The 12,938-nt window shown below is 41.0% G+C and overlaps 3 protein-coding genes across 4 annotated transcripts in view; 2 read left to right on the top strand and 1 right to left on the bottom strand.

Moving 5' to 3' along the window:
* Positions 1-1,148, top strand: part of zgc:136472 (uncharacterized protein LOC678514 homolog) — a 5,466-nt gene extending 4,318 nt beyond the window's left edge. Inside the window, exons 10-11 of the mRNA XM_024259786.2 lie at positions 742-831; positions 935-1,148. Of these exons, the coding sequence (XP_024115554.1) occupies positions 742-831; positions 935-1,018 (174 nt within the window). The 3' untranslated portion in view covers positions 1,019-1,148. The remainder of the gene's footprint in view (positions 1-741; positions 832-934) is intronic.
* Positions 1,149-1,903: 755 nt separating this feature from the next.
* Positions 1,904-7,632, top strand: LOC112137211 (synaptogyrin-3). The gene is made up of 4 exons (XM_024259389.2): positions 1,904-2,640; positions 4,148-4,382; positions 4,474-4,619; positions 6,723-7,632. Exons 1-4 carry the CDS (start codon positions 2,536-2,538, stop codon positions 6,948-6,950), a joined length of 714 nt encoding a protein of 237 aa, XP_024115157.1. The 5' UTR covers positions 1,904-2,535; the 3' UTR covers positions 6,951-7,632.
* Positions 7,633-7,888: 256 nt separating this feature from the next.
* The window catches only part of cacna1hb (calcium channel, voltage-dependent, T type, alpha 1H subunit b), a 74,774-nt gene continuing 69,724 nt past the window's right edge, over positions 7,889-12,938 (bottom strand). For both annotated transcript variants that reach the window (XM_024259387.2, XM_036211993.1), the window contains one exon: positions 7,889-12,350. In XM_024259387.2, the coding sequence (XP_024115155.1) occupies positions 11,649-12,350 (702 nt within the window). In that variant the 3' untranslated portion in view covers positions 7,889-11,648. The remainder of the gene's footprint in view (positions 12,351-12,938) is intronic.

Raw genomic sequence — 12,938 nt, 5'->3', positions numbered from 1 at the left:
TAAGATTAAAACGGACACTTTTCTCATGTCATTCACAACAATTTAAATAATGAAACCCAATTTAAATGCAATTTAAGCTAAATTTTCTGAAAGTTTTTCTCTATTATCCCATACATGCCATAAGTACATATTAAAAATATCAAAACAACCTTTAATCGGAGTACATTTTTAAAGTTGATTTTAAAGAGATTTTAATTTTTTAAAGTTGCAAAATGTTGGAGCAAAACTGATCCATCTGAATATTTGAGGAATCATACTGGGAGCCTGCTATCATGACTGCTGCACAGCAGCAACAAACCTGTGTTTATGTCAATAGTCTCGGAGATTTTAATAATTGCTCATTAGAGTAACATTTTTGTGTGCTGTTGCTGTAAATGCAAGATGACATTTGTAACAAATTGTCCTCATTAAATGAATTTGCTTTTGCAAGTCAAAATGCTTTTAGCTGTTATTGGTTGAGGGAGACTCAACATGATGCAAGAATTTGATGAACATATATGGGGGAAACTTTGGCGTCAGTGAAACAAATCTCACTCTAATGACTGTTCCCAGTCCTGTGCTGAAAATGAAGTTCAAAGAAAACAAATTTAATGCTGACTTTTTCCTTTAATGTCACATATAAATAAATCCTTAAGACATTATGTGCTCATTCATTGAAAAAAAAAAGTTTTTGTTATTTGTGTTGCTGTATTTTTAAATCTGATCACATTAGGGATCTCCATCATGTGTTCTTTCTCTCAGATGGTGGTTTACAGAGGAAAAGGGAAACTGAAGGATCTTGTTCGATTTGTAGATAAAGAGATGGAAAAAGCCAAAAAGTACAGAGAAAAGGTGAATCATCTTCTCCTTGTGTCAGCAAATGATGTTGCAATGATGTGTGCAGCTGTGAGTTTGAATGGTGCCAAAAATAGACCTCTGTCTGTTGTGTTTCTAGGAGGATGAAGAAAGGAGGAAATTCAAGGAGGCCAAAGAAGAAGAAGACACAACAAAAGGCAGAGAAACTAAAGAAGAGCTTTGATGCAAATACTGCAACAGCTTAGACTTGTGTGTGTGTGTGTCATTTTATTTGCATCTATTTTTATTAATTTAACTAAACTTTACATGTTTGTTTAATCAAATTAAATAAAAGCTTCTTTAAAAAACAACAACAATGACTCCAAAAAGTGGGGCGTGGTGTTTTCCATCAGAAATAGCGTGCTACAATGCCATTTCAAACAGTAATGTAAGCTGTAATGTTAACCCTTGGCTGACCAGATTGTGATGTTTTCTTAGCAGCATTGCGGATTAAAGTCAAATTTGAAGAAGCAATTGTACATTTCTATGTTTCTAAAAAGCTCATGTTCTTAGTGCAGAATTTTGGGGTGGAAAGATTTATTTTAACAATTATTTGATATGTGATAGTTTGTGGGTTATGATCCATACTGGTTCATTTTGAACGATCCGATTCATTGACATAAAGTCGATCCAGGACATCTTTAGCCAAAAATTCAACCAGTGTGACTCAGAAATAAGTACTTATAGTGCAAGTGAAGTTTTCCAGATTTGCTGTATTTCTTGCAAGATAATTAAGTGTAAATTAAATATGTGTACAAATAAACAAGACCAGAATAATTGGCAAATCCATTTACATATTAGTTTCATAGTTCACTATTGTTTTTCTACATCAAAATAATACAAACGGATCATTATCAGAACATTATATGGTCACGTCTTTCCAAAATTCAAGGTGTTACCACACATTGGACTGTAATGATGACTTGATAATATTTTTGCTATGATGTCACTTGGCCATTTTTACGTTATAGTACAATAAACCACTATCTATCGATCCAAATAATATTTTTCATGATTTCATATCAATATAACTCATTTTTAAGCGATTTATAGGTCGATTCGGTTTGATTCCATTCAATTTTGCCTCTGATGGATTGATCTGGTTTGGTTGGATGTTTTGAAATCGAATCATTGATTAACCGTTACACTCCTAATTTCCATGCTTTTTATTTTTCCAAATTTTGCAGAAAATGGTGCCAATAATCCAAGATTAGGGAATTTGACATTTATTCAGTGTGAAGTTCCATACTGATTCATTGAACCTTACTGTAACAGATCACAGATCTTTTTTTTTTTTCATAAACTCTTGGTCCAAACATGGTATTTGATTCTATATGTTCTGATTATTTAAGTCTATATGCTAAAGTTTTTTTTGTTTTTTTTACATTTTCATATTTGGGGTCGTTACACCATAATTTCACTAGAATTTTGGTCTAATGATAAAATAGATTTGGAATGTTTTAACAAAAGGAAAATAGACATCATGAAGGCCAGATGATGCATTTGTACAGATAGTGAGGATGGATGCTAGAAGGCCGGAGCGTCAGAGCGCGGCGCGTTGCTGCAGCCGCTGATGCGCTCCTGTGACGCGCTGTGACTTCACTCGGAGGCTGGAGGAAGGAGACGCCGACGCTCCGCGCTGCGCTCCCCTCGACTCCTCTCGGTCTGCGGGCGAGCGTCCTCCTGCACAAACCCGGAGGGATGGAAGCTGCGGGCGCGTACGGCGCCAGGAAAGCCGGGAACGTCAATTTCGACCCGGTTGCGTTCTTTACGCATCCCCGCACCATCCTCAGACTGCTGTCGTGGGTAAGCCTCCTCTGCGGTATGCTGGCTCTCTGAGCGCATGGCCTGTCTGCAGCCTCCCTTTGTCTGCGTGCTGCTCGCGTTTCTTCTGCTTTTAAGTCCACGTCAAGATTCTGTGGTATAAAAAGACGATTTTTTGGTAAATAATTATTGTTCAGTTAAGATCAGAGAGCGTGCTTTCAGCTGCCTCCACATGCCTCCATCAGGAGCCCCATTGTGTCTCGACGGAGCTAATTAGAGGTGGGTTTTTAAAACCTGCCAAGCAGACTGCTGGGAGCCACCACACAGTAAAAGGAGGATCAACTATCATCATGAGTGTCTCATCAGTCCTGTTTGATAGATGTTAGGGGAAAGAACCTTCTATAAAGGGAAGCAACATGTTAGATTGAAGCAACACCGGAAAAAATCAAAGATTGGAAACCTGCTTTAAACAAATATTGAGACACTTTTGTAAAAGAGGCTCCACCATTAAGAAACAATCAGATGAAATTAATTTTATCCACACTTTTTGTGACATGTGACAAATATTACAGGCCGAAAACAGAAACATGAACCATATTATCTTAAAATAATTCTTCAAACACGTTGTTTGCTATATGGTCTTTTAATTATAATTATGCTGTTTTTAGCCAAAAGCAAAAACGAAAATGTAATTTTCTAAAAGATAGTATCTGCAGAGTGGCAGGAGTTTATTAGAAATTCACCTCTGAGTTGTGGGCAGGACATTTGCAGAGTAAGCCTACCCTTATTTCCCATCATCCTCTGTTTAAACTTTCTAACACTAGCTTACATCCCCTCACAACCCAAACCTAATATTACTGGTGCAACAAAAACAGTGAGCAACATAAGAGTTATCCAGTTTTGATCCAGATTTCAGCTCAGACGAGGGAAAAGAAGACATGGAGTTGTCTGGATTAATCAGAATGGATCAGAGCAGGAAGAGTGTGACCCACCAAACTGTAGCACCTATGTCACTACAAATTTCTGATGACTTCCTGCCACTCTGCAGAAAATATGTCCCAAAAAATAACTTTTTATTTTTGCTTTTTGCCTAAAAACAACATAATGATTATTTAAAAATGCACAGGAAATGCTTTTAAAATAGATCAAAAGTTGTTCCACAGATGGTCTCTAATGCGTTCGGTCTTTATCACAAAAAAAAAATAAAATAATGAAAGTTAATTTGAAAAAAGGACCTACATAATGACACATTGTGAATGATTATTTTATCTCTATTTCTGTCTGTTTTTACTCCTTCCAAAACCCAAACCTGACCTCAACCATTACCAATTTATGCCTAACCCCAACCCAAACCTTACCTATGCTCACACCTTACTTACCTAACCAGGACTCTCTGGTACCATTAAGATGGGACAGGTGTGATGGTTAAACCTGGACAGGTCCTGATGAGGTGACAAAAGACAGTATGCACACACATTGTTGTTTATGGTAGTGTGTCTGGATGATCCAAGCGGTGATTTTGTTCTTAAAGGACCCTTCATTCTTACAGGTGTTCTCCATAGTGGTGTTCAGCTGCATTGTCAACGAAGGGTACGTCAACATCGGCAGCGAGCGTCTGCTCTGCGTCTTCAACAACAACGCCGACGCCTGTAACTATGGACTCACGCTGGGTGTGGGCTGCTTCCTCGGCAGCCTCTGCTTCCTGGTCCTGGACTTTTACTTTCCTTCCATGAGCAACCTTAAGGACAGAAAGCGTGCCGTTCTGCTGGACCTGATATTCTCTGGTAAATTAGCACCAAGTGACATAGAAGTGAGAAAGCTTCATAATGTCTTTCATATATGACTGAAAATTTCAAAGTGCTCCCCCTGCTTCAGGTCTGGCCAGCTTTCTGTGGTTTGTTGGCTTCTGTTTTCTGGCGAATCAGTGGCAGGCCACCTCTCCGGACGAGCTGCCGCTGGCTCAGGGCTCGGACGCCGCCAGAGCCATCATCGCTTTCTGCTTCTTCTCCATCGTCTCATGGGTCTGTACCTGTTTTTATTAACAACTGTTTGGGTTTGTTGGGTCAACACAAACTTGTCTTCATGGTTACCAATCTGGCTTCTCTTTCATTCCCTTCATTTGTGTATGAAGGAACACACCTTTAATGGCACACTAAAGTCAAATCAGATAATTATCTGATCTGTTAATTTTCCAGGTGTAAGGGGTAGATGGTCAGGCCTCCCTCTCCCTGGCAATATTGGGGTGTTTCCAGAGCACCTGAGAGAGATGATCTCACCAATGTGTCTGGGTTCTGCTGCAGGGTGTCCTGTATAAATGTGCCTTTAAGGAGGCATCTAGACAGTATTATTTTCAAATGTAAGAAAGGTTTATAGAGTAAACAAACTTCTTTGTCTTTAGACTCTATTCATCACACTGGACTAGTGCAAAGTCCGCAACACTGGAGACAACTCAGTCTCTTGGTTAAGACCACGCTCTGTGCTTCTCTGTCTTGATTTGAAAATGTAATGTTCTACTCTTGGGGGTCATTCCGTCTTATTCAAGTAATAATGTCCTCAGACTTAAAACTCCCGACCTCCTCCTCATCTCAGATGAAAACCTCCTCAGAAAGAGCTGAAAGATGTGGTTTAAAGAAGTCCAAAGGACCACATCAACTGCAAAGAGCAGAGGCGAGATTCCAGGGCTTTCAAAGCCAAACTATTTTCACAAATTGTTTAGAAGTTGTACTTTTCTAAAAGACATTAGGTCATTTTCACTGTTTTCCTTCTGCTCAGTAAAGTTTTAGAAAAACTACGAATAAGAAAAATTGAAGCAGAGGAGGATTACTTAAAGTACTACAGAATAACATTTGTGGAAATCTGTGCTTTAGGCATTGCAGACATTAAAAACATTATGCAAAGTTAAAGTAAGATATTTGGGCATTTCAAAACGAGATCACAGTGTAATGCTTAGCTGTCTTCTGCTTCACGGTGGTCCAGTGGTTAACACTCTTGCTTCATAGCAAGAAGGCCTTCTGTTCAAGTCCTGGCTGGGGGACCTGAATCAGAATCACAAACAGTGGACCTTTCTGTGTGGAGTTTGCATGTTTTCCCTGTGCATGCAAGGGTTTTCTTCAGGGACTACAGCTTCCTGCCACCGTCCAAACACAAGCTTCAAGGGTTAATTGGTTACTCTAAATCTAGGGTGTCCAAATCTAGGCCTCGAGGACTGGTGTCCTACATGTTTTCTAACCCTCTGCCATTGAAGGTCCTTATTGGCCGAACACAGCTGATCTACGTCATCAGTAGCTAATAAGGCAAGGTTCCTGGAAAACCAGCAGGAGTCTGGCCCTCGAGGCCTTGATTTAGACACCCCTGATCTAAGCTGTCTCTAGGTGTGTGTGCTTGAAGCCCTGCAACAGACAGTCTGTCAACCTGTCCAGGGTGTACCCTACCTTCGGCAGCCCTGTGACCCCGAAAGGGACAAAACAGGTTTAGAAAATGGATGGATAGATGGATTCCAAAGTAGATACATTTTCAGAAAGCAGCTTAGATCCACTTACTATGTATTATTAACATTTGCTTGTCATTGCCCCCCACACACATTGTAATTAGATTTAAACTAACGCAGAGTTCTGGAAGAAACATGCCATAAAAAACTGCTTTCATTGGAATATTTTTGACCAGTCGTTGTCATGCTTTGACTCTAGTTGCAAATCAGAAGTTACACCAATATCGTATTTGATCTAAGCTGGATTTTTGCCACCTCTGTTAGCTCTGTGAGTTTTTTTTTACATTTTAAAATTCTGTCTTCATTATTGGTAGAGGATGCTTCATGAACACTGCAGTGTCATTCACACAAATGAGACGCAGAAGTTTACTCTTCTGGAGATTCATTGAAACCAAACCTTGTTGATATGAGGATCACATTAGGATGTGTGGTCTGTAAATACTACTGGATTTTTGTGGTGTTCATCTAATGTAAAAGATATGTCTTTGATAACAACAACAAAAAAAGATTTACTGTGAAAGTGTTTTCTATTGCAAAAATTGACATCTTGTTGTTTCTCCAATCCTCAGATACAAATAATCATTATGTATCCATGGAGTACAGGTCATAATCTTCAGTCTGTGTGTGTCTTAAACAGGCCGTGCTGACCCTGAGTGCCCTTCGACGCTACTTAACTGGCAGCAACACAAACTTGTTCACTTGGCAGCATCTGGAGCCGTACCCACGCAACGTTCGAGCGACACCGTATCCCATCCCCAACGGCGCAACCATCGTAACCACCAATCCCTATCAAGCCCCGCCCTTCACTGAAACCCTGGACCCGCAGAAACTCACACAGCAAAGACCCATGGCTCCTGCCTTCTAGATAGAAAGGAGCTCGGAAAAAAAAAAGCAACAGGGGGTGTGAGCTGATTGAGGTCGCTCACGACGCAGGCACGGACATCTTCCATCCTCTCTGGGGCTCGACTGGATGTTAGATTTACTGTTACCATGGTAACTGCTGACGAAGTAGTTAGTTGTAACCCTCTTTGTCAAGACTAGTGTCCTCTGTTCACTCGATGCACGCAGCTATTCTCACCCACCACCAGTAACAGTTAAACACACACACATCTGGAGACACACAGACGCACACTGCACGCTCATCTAGTGAAGTGCAGGCTAACAATGATGTAGATCCGCGATGGCGCTCCGACTGCATACTGACGAGACACTGTGAAAGACATGTAGAAGCAGCCCATTCCATCTGCCTCTCTTAGCAGTCGCTCTGACCAATCAAAGACTGTCTTAGGGGATGCGTGGCCTACCATTGGCTGAAATTGAGTCCGTTTGGCCAATAGGTTCTGAGCAACTTAAGGAGAGGGGGGGGGGCAGATTTTTCAGAAAATGTTACGTTTTCTTGGCAGTAGCATAAATAGCAGGACTGCTTAATGCATTCTGGCTTGTACAGAATTTTGGTGTGAAATATTCATGTGGTTAAATACTTTATTGTGATATGTTGAAGCAAGGAAAAGACAATAAAATCTTCCCACCAGCTCAGTGCACCTGTATTTGTTCACATTATTTCTTTGTTTCCAATTATCTAAGAAACTTTTGAGCATCAAGATCATAATCTGAGATTATGGCGAGAATTTTAACCAACATCTGCCGGCAGCCCAAAATCAATGTTGAATCAATTAGCAGGAGCCATCAGCGGATGAGGACTGACTTTTACTTTTAGCTTAAAAGACACAGTTGATTCATATCCGGCCTACTGCCTAACATCTTTTTGTATAGGATGATCACTAAAAGAAATAAAGAGACAAATGAAAGTCAGACAGGAAGTGGTTTTATTTCCATGAATCCGCAGTAACATTAAACATTACAAACCTCTGGACCATGATCACATCCTGCAACAGTGATCTCAGCATCTGTCCTAAATATCACCGACAGAAAACCTGACATTCAATACTGTAGAAATTCCTTCTTAGCCCTCAGTGTCGTTCCTGTTATTTTTAATAAAATATATTCTTAACCTTTTTTTTTTTCTACAAAGTTTTTACTTTACGCACTGTTTTATAACCAGCACGAGCCCTTCTGCACCTCTGGCTCCGTCGGCTCTCCAGCACTTTAATTCTCTGTGAATGAAATAAAAACCTTGCTCCTGAAAAGGTGCCAGCTCCAAGTGCAGACAGAAGGGGGCCCTCTAACTCCACAGAGCTCCAGCCACATGCTTCAAACTTAAACTGGGTCTAATCTACCTCTACCCTGAGAATACAAAGAGTGCGGTCGAATAGCCTTCAGAGCTGAAGACCATTCTCAAACGAGTGAAATGAAAGGGAAAGCTAAAGGCTTCTTAATTACTTAGATGGTGTCTTTTAGAATTGGAAACACTTTTATAAGAAAGGAGAAGATTCAGTTCCATGATTTTTGTGTTTAAAACATCTTCCCCTTTATTTTCTTCATTACATCTGTCTTTTCTTGGGTGCATATTAGGTAACGTGAATGTTAGATTTTCCGTGGATTTTCTATCATATTTGTTGGATTCTTCCAGCAAGTCTTTTTGCATGTCTTTACGAATGACTTCTTAACCTCGTGACATTTCTCAACAAGGTCAAGAATAAGAGCTGGAGACAGAAAAATTGTAGGAGATAATTTGCTTGACTATTCGACCGTACCCGGTGACAGAGAAAAAGGGGATGGGCGGGGATTCAGTTGACTGAACTTACAAATGGGTGGGAGAAAGAAAAAAAAAGTGAGGTAGAAACTACTTAAGTTCAGGTCACACTACATGATCTTAACTGGAAGTTTAGAAGGGATTTTATTTCCTTTGTAGACAGTCGAGGATGGGTAGGTGGAAGAACTCTGACCAAAAAGAAAAGAAAAATCGATAAGACAAAGTGCTGCAATCTGGGAACAATCAAACAACATCCAGAGGGACACAATAAAAGCCTGAATGAAGTGCAATTAAAAACAGAGCCTTCCTAAATACACAATTCCTCAGCATCATTAAGTATTGCAAGTTCATTTAAAAAAAAAAAGTTGTTTTTTTTTAACACAAACTTTTCTTTTAGCAGAAAATAGGAAAACAATAAATCAATTTCTAAGACTGAGGAGGGAGGAGTTCAATAATACATCAGCAACTAGAGTCATGGAGGAAGTTTCAGCTCAAAACTCTCAGTTTGCATGTTTGATCGTTTTCTGTGATGCAAAAAAAATGACAATTTTGGTCCCCCAACCTAAGGTTTACCTGGGCGATCAAGAAAATTAATTACTAAAGTCAATACGCATGATTTAAGTCCGTTTATGAACAGCTCAGTCAGCATCTTGATCTGTGCTGTACCTGCAGTGCAAACTGAATCTATTAGACCTGGAATTGGAAAACAGGAAAAGGATAAATGAAAATAAAAATGCAGAGTAGAGAAGGGGAAAGGAAGGTAACCACTCAATTAAATATAGATGCTGGGATGTGGCTACTGTGTCTGAACTAAAGCTATGATTCTGTTAGAAGAAAGATTCTTCTTCTTGTGTGCATCTCGTGTGGAACAGCACAAAGTGGTCTTTTAGATACAAACACACTCGTCCACACCGTTTCAGAGTCCTGCTCAGACACCCTGTGAGAATCTTGTGAGGACAGGTGAGACAGGAAGCCTGCATCCTTCCCAGACAGCTTCATCTGCAGGTCTGGCTGACGCCTGTCAGGTATTTGATCAAATAATTGTCACAACATCCGCGGGAGATGTCGCCCAGGTGTCGGCCTGTGATCTGAAACGACGGCGGGTCAATCATTAAAAAATAAAAATGACAGGAAAATTACATTAAGCTCAGCTGGTATTCCTAATTGGTCTTCATTCTGAGCAGCTACCAGATCCAACTCTGCTGAACTTCAAAGACCAGACAGAATCCGGCATGGTTTATTGGTAAAGTAAACAGAAAGATCACAGAGCTTTCATGGCTGCATTTTATCGTTCTGATCTATTCTCTGTCAGCTTCATTTAAGGAAACCACGAGCGACTGAAGAAGATGCATTTCTTGCAGTTGGCGATATTTTACACATTTTGAAAGCTTTCTGGGTTATCTTAAAGTCAAGACAAACAAAGAAGTTTTGCGAAGAGAAAGCTTAAAGGCCCAACCTGATTAAAAAAAATGTGTTTTGGGTGTTTTAAACATGTTCTGTGTGCATTTCTATGAGTTCTGCAAAATAAAAATGCAATTGGAAAAAGCTGGTAGTTGTGACAAAGAAACAACAATAAACAGGCCACAAGCTCCATGATCCACTCCATGTTGATGCATCTACTTGCAGAAAAATAGACCGTTGTATGGCTTCATTTTCCTCATCAGAGTTTGCGTCTGAATTAAAACTGCAAGGCTCGGTAGCTCTGATATTGGCTGCAATTTTTGTTGCACTGGTAATGTTAGGTTGAGGTTGTAAGGAGCTGAAAGCTAGCGAGACAACGTGCAAACAGATGGATTACTTGAATGAAGCTCAATGAGGCAATTGATTTGTGATATTGGGCTATATAAATAAAACTTAATGGATAATGGGACGTGGGGGCAGGCTTACTCTACTCTAAGTCCCGCCCACAACTCAGAGGTGAATTTCCAACACATTCTCACTCCCATCTTGTGACATATTGACCCCTTCGTGTTAAAAATTGACGTTTTGGGTGTCCCCAATCAAGGGTCCCCAACCTCCGGCCACGAACCGGAACCGGTCAAGTACCAGGACACAGAGTGCACCGGTACCCTAACCCTAAGCCGATACTGGTTTGGGTTTTGATACCGCATCTGGTGACGGGTTAGGGTACCAGTACCAGATGCGTCCCAATCATCCAGTTCCTAATATTGTACCATGTCCCGAGGGTTGCGGGCCCTTGATTTTATGAACAGCCAGCATGTCTTAAAAATGATGAGTACCCTAATCCTAATGAAGCTGACAGTACTGGATTCCTAACCAGGTACATGTTCGGGCTTGGTACCACGTCCGGTGTTGGGTTAGGGAACCGGTACCAGGTTTCGGACGCATCAATATGTGACAGTTTGGGAGTGAGTATGTGTTGGACTTTCTGATGAACTCCTGCTGAAACTGTGTCCTAAAAAATTGCTAAAAAATGTCCTAATCATAAATAAAAGAACACAGGGAATGTTTTTACAAAAATCAAAATTTGATTTGAGCGAGACTTGAATCACAGAAACGTCTAAATCTTTAGAGGTTTGTGGGAACATATTTTCCTGCCAGGCTGGTGGCTGTCTGAGTCCATGTAATTGTCATTTTGGAAGTGTAGCAGGGTTGGATCTGGTTGCTACTTGGATGGATGAGCTAATATAAACATTAGGTACTTGAAATGTTTTGTTTTCTTGTCTTTTTAAGATGAGTTGTTCATGTAATGTTTGCCTGTTGTTCTTATAGATCACAAGCCAACATCCACCAACATCTTACCAAGTACTGTTATTTTTTAAAATAATTGCCCCGCATCGGCCAGACATGCGTGTGCTGTCTGGGTCCATGTTCTGGACTGTTCCTCCCCTCTCTCATATGTGTGCTCTATGAGCACATTCAGATCCTCCAATCCCATCGCTGGGATTTTCAGTCGTCCACAGAGTTCTGCTCCTGTTGATTAGGAGAAAGGCTTGAGGCATCGAATGATAGAGTCCTCCGTCTCAGCTCAACATTAGTGTCCGTTTGCTGGGTTGCCATTGTGACTGGCTCTTCTCCTGGTGGCGGGCTCATCCGCTGCTTCCTGCCCTGACCTGAAACCGGGGATGCTGAATGACTGAGGCAGCCTCTGTACTCTCCGGGACTCGGGGAGAGGTGTCCACTTTTGTGTGAGGAGCTGGGAGGAGGCAGCCCGGGTGAGTGAACTGAAATATTTATGCAGCTAACCTCCTCATCAGCATCGTCAGACAGGGGGGGCGGGTTTGATCCGGCGCCAGGCTCCGTGCAGGCCGCTCTGGTGCTACAGAGCGAAGCTGATAAGCTGGACTCGGCGCTGATGACCTTCAAAGTGGACAAGCCCTGCGGACCAGCGGACCTCGTTTCTGCATGCGTTTCTGGCTGCGAGCCGCAGATGGCTTGCTCAGGTACGAGTCCGTGCGCGGGGGTTTCACTGTGGCTCCGGCTGTGGCTCCTGCATGAGATTACCCTCTGGGGGTGTGTGTATTTCAGCGTGTGGACGCTGGGCGATCGCTGGCATGGCGGACTGGAAGAGTCTGTGGGCACAGTGAGGCAAGGTTCTGCCAGGTTGTCAGCTGATCCACTCTGATCCAGAGAGTCAGAGCGCACAGCCGCCTAAAGACACAACACACATAAACACACAAGGACTGTTTATTGTTGTGCAAGAGTTTGTATGCATGAGGTCAACAGAAATGAGTCCTGTTAATTCCTGTTCATCGATTTCAAGAGAATTTTTCTCCTCATTTGATGAATGCATTCTGTTGATCATGAATAAAATAGTGTTAGGATTATATTCTGTTCCAAATCAGACTAAAAAAACCTGAATGATTCAGACTGACTTTGAATATAAAAGTTGCAAATAACTATTTTATCTCTGTTTCTTTGTGTGATGTTTTTAGTCCTTTCTTTACGCAGCAACTGACCAACTTTTGATTGCTTTTATCTCCACATACAATAACACATTTGTATATACGGGAGGCATACTGTGCAGAAAAAGAACAATTTATGTTGTATTAAAAGTTGTATGATGCTTCACTAGAGTGACGGATGCATTAAAGATTTAGTGAAAGGATGAAAGCACCGAGCATAACAGAGAATTTTAATTTGACAATTTCCCTTAAACTTAATTGTCATTTATTCAAAGTTTGAAACTTCTTCTTACAACAAGATTGTAACATGTATTGTTTCTGTGCTTGTTGAATT

Source organism: Oryzias melastigma, linkage group LG1 (genome assembly GCF_002922805.2).
Source record: "Oryzias melastigma strain HK-1 linkage group LG1, ASM292280v2, whole genome shotgun sequence".
NCBI lineage: Eukaryota > Metazoa > Chordata > Actinopteri > Beloniformes > Adrianichthyidae > Oryzias > Oryzias melastigma.
Note: the sequence above shows the minus strand (reverse complement) of the source record. Positions and strands in the feature narration are given on the sequence as shown.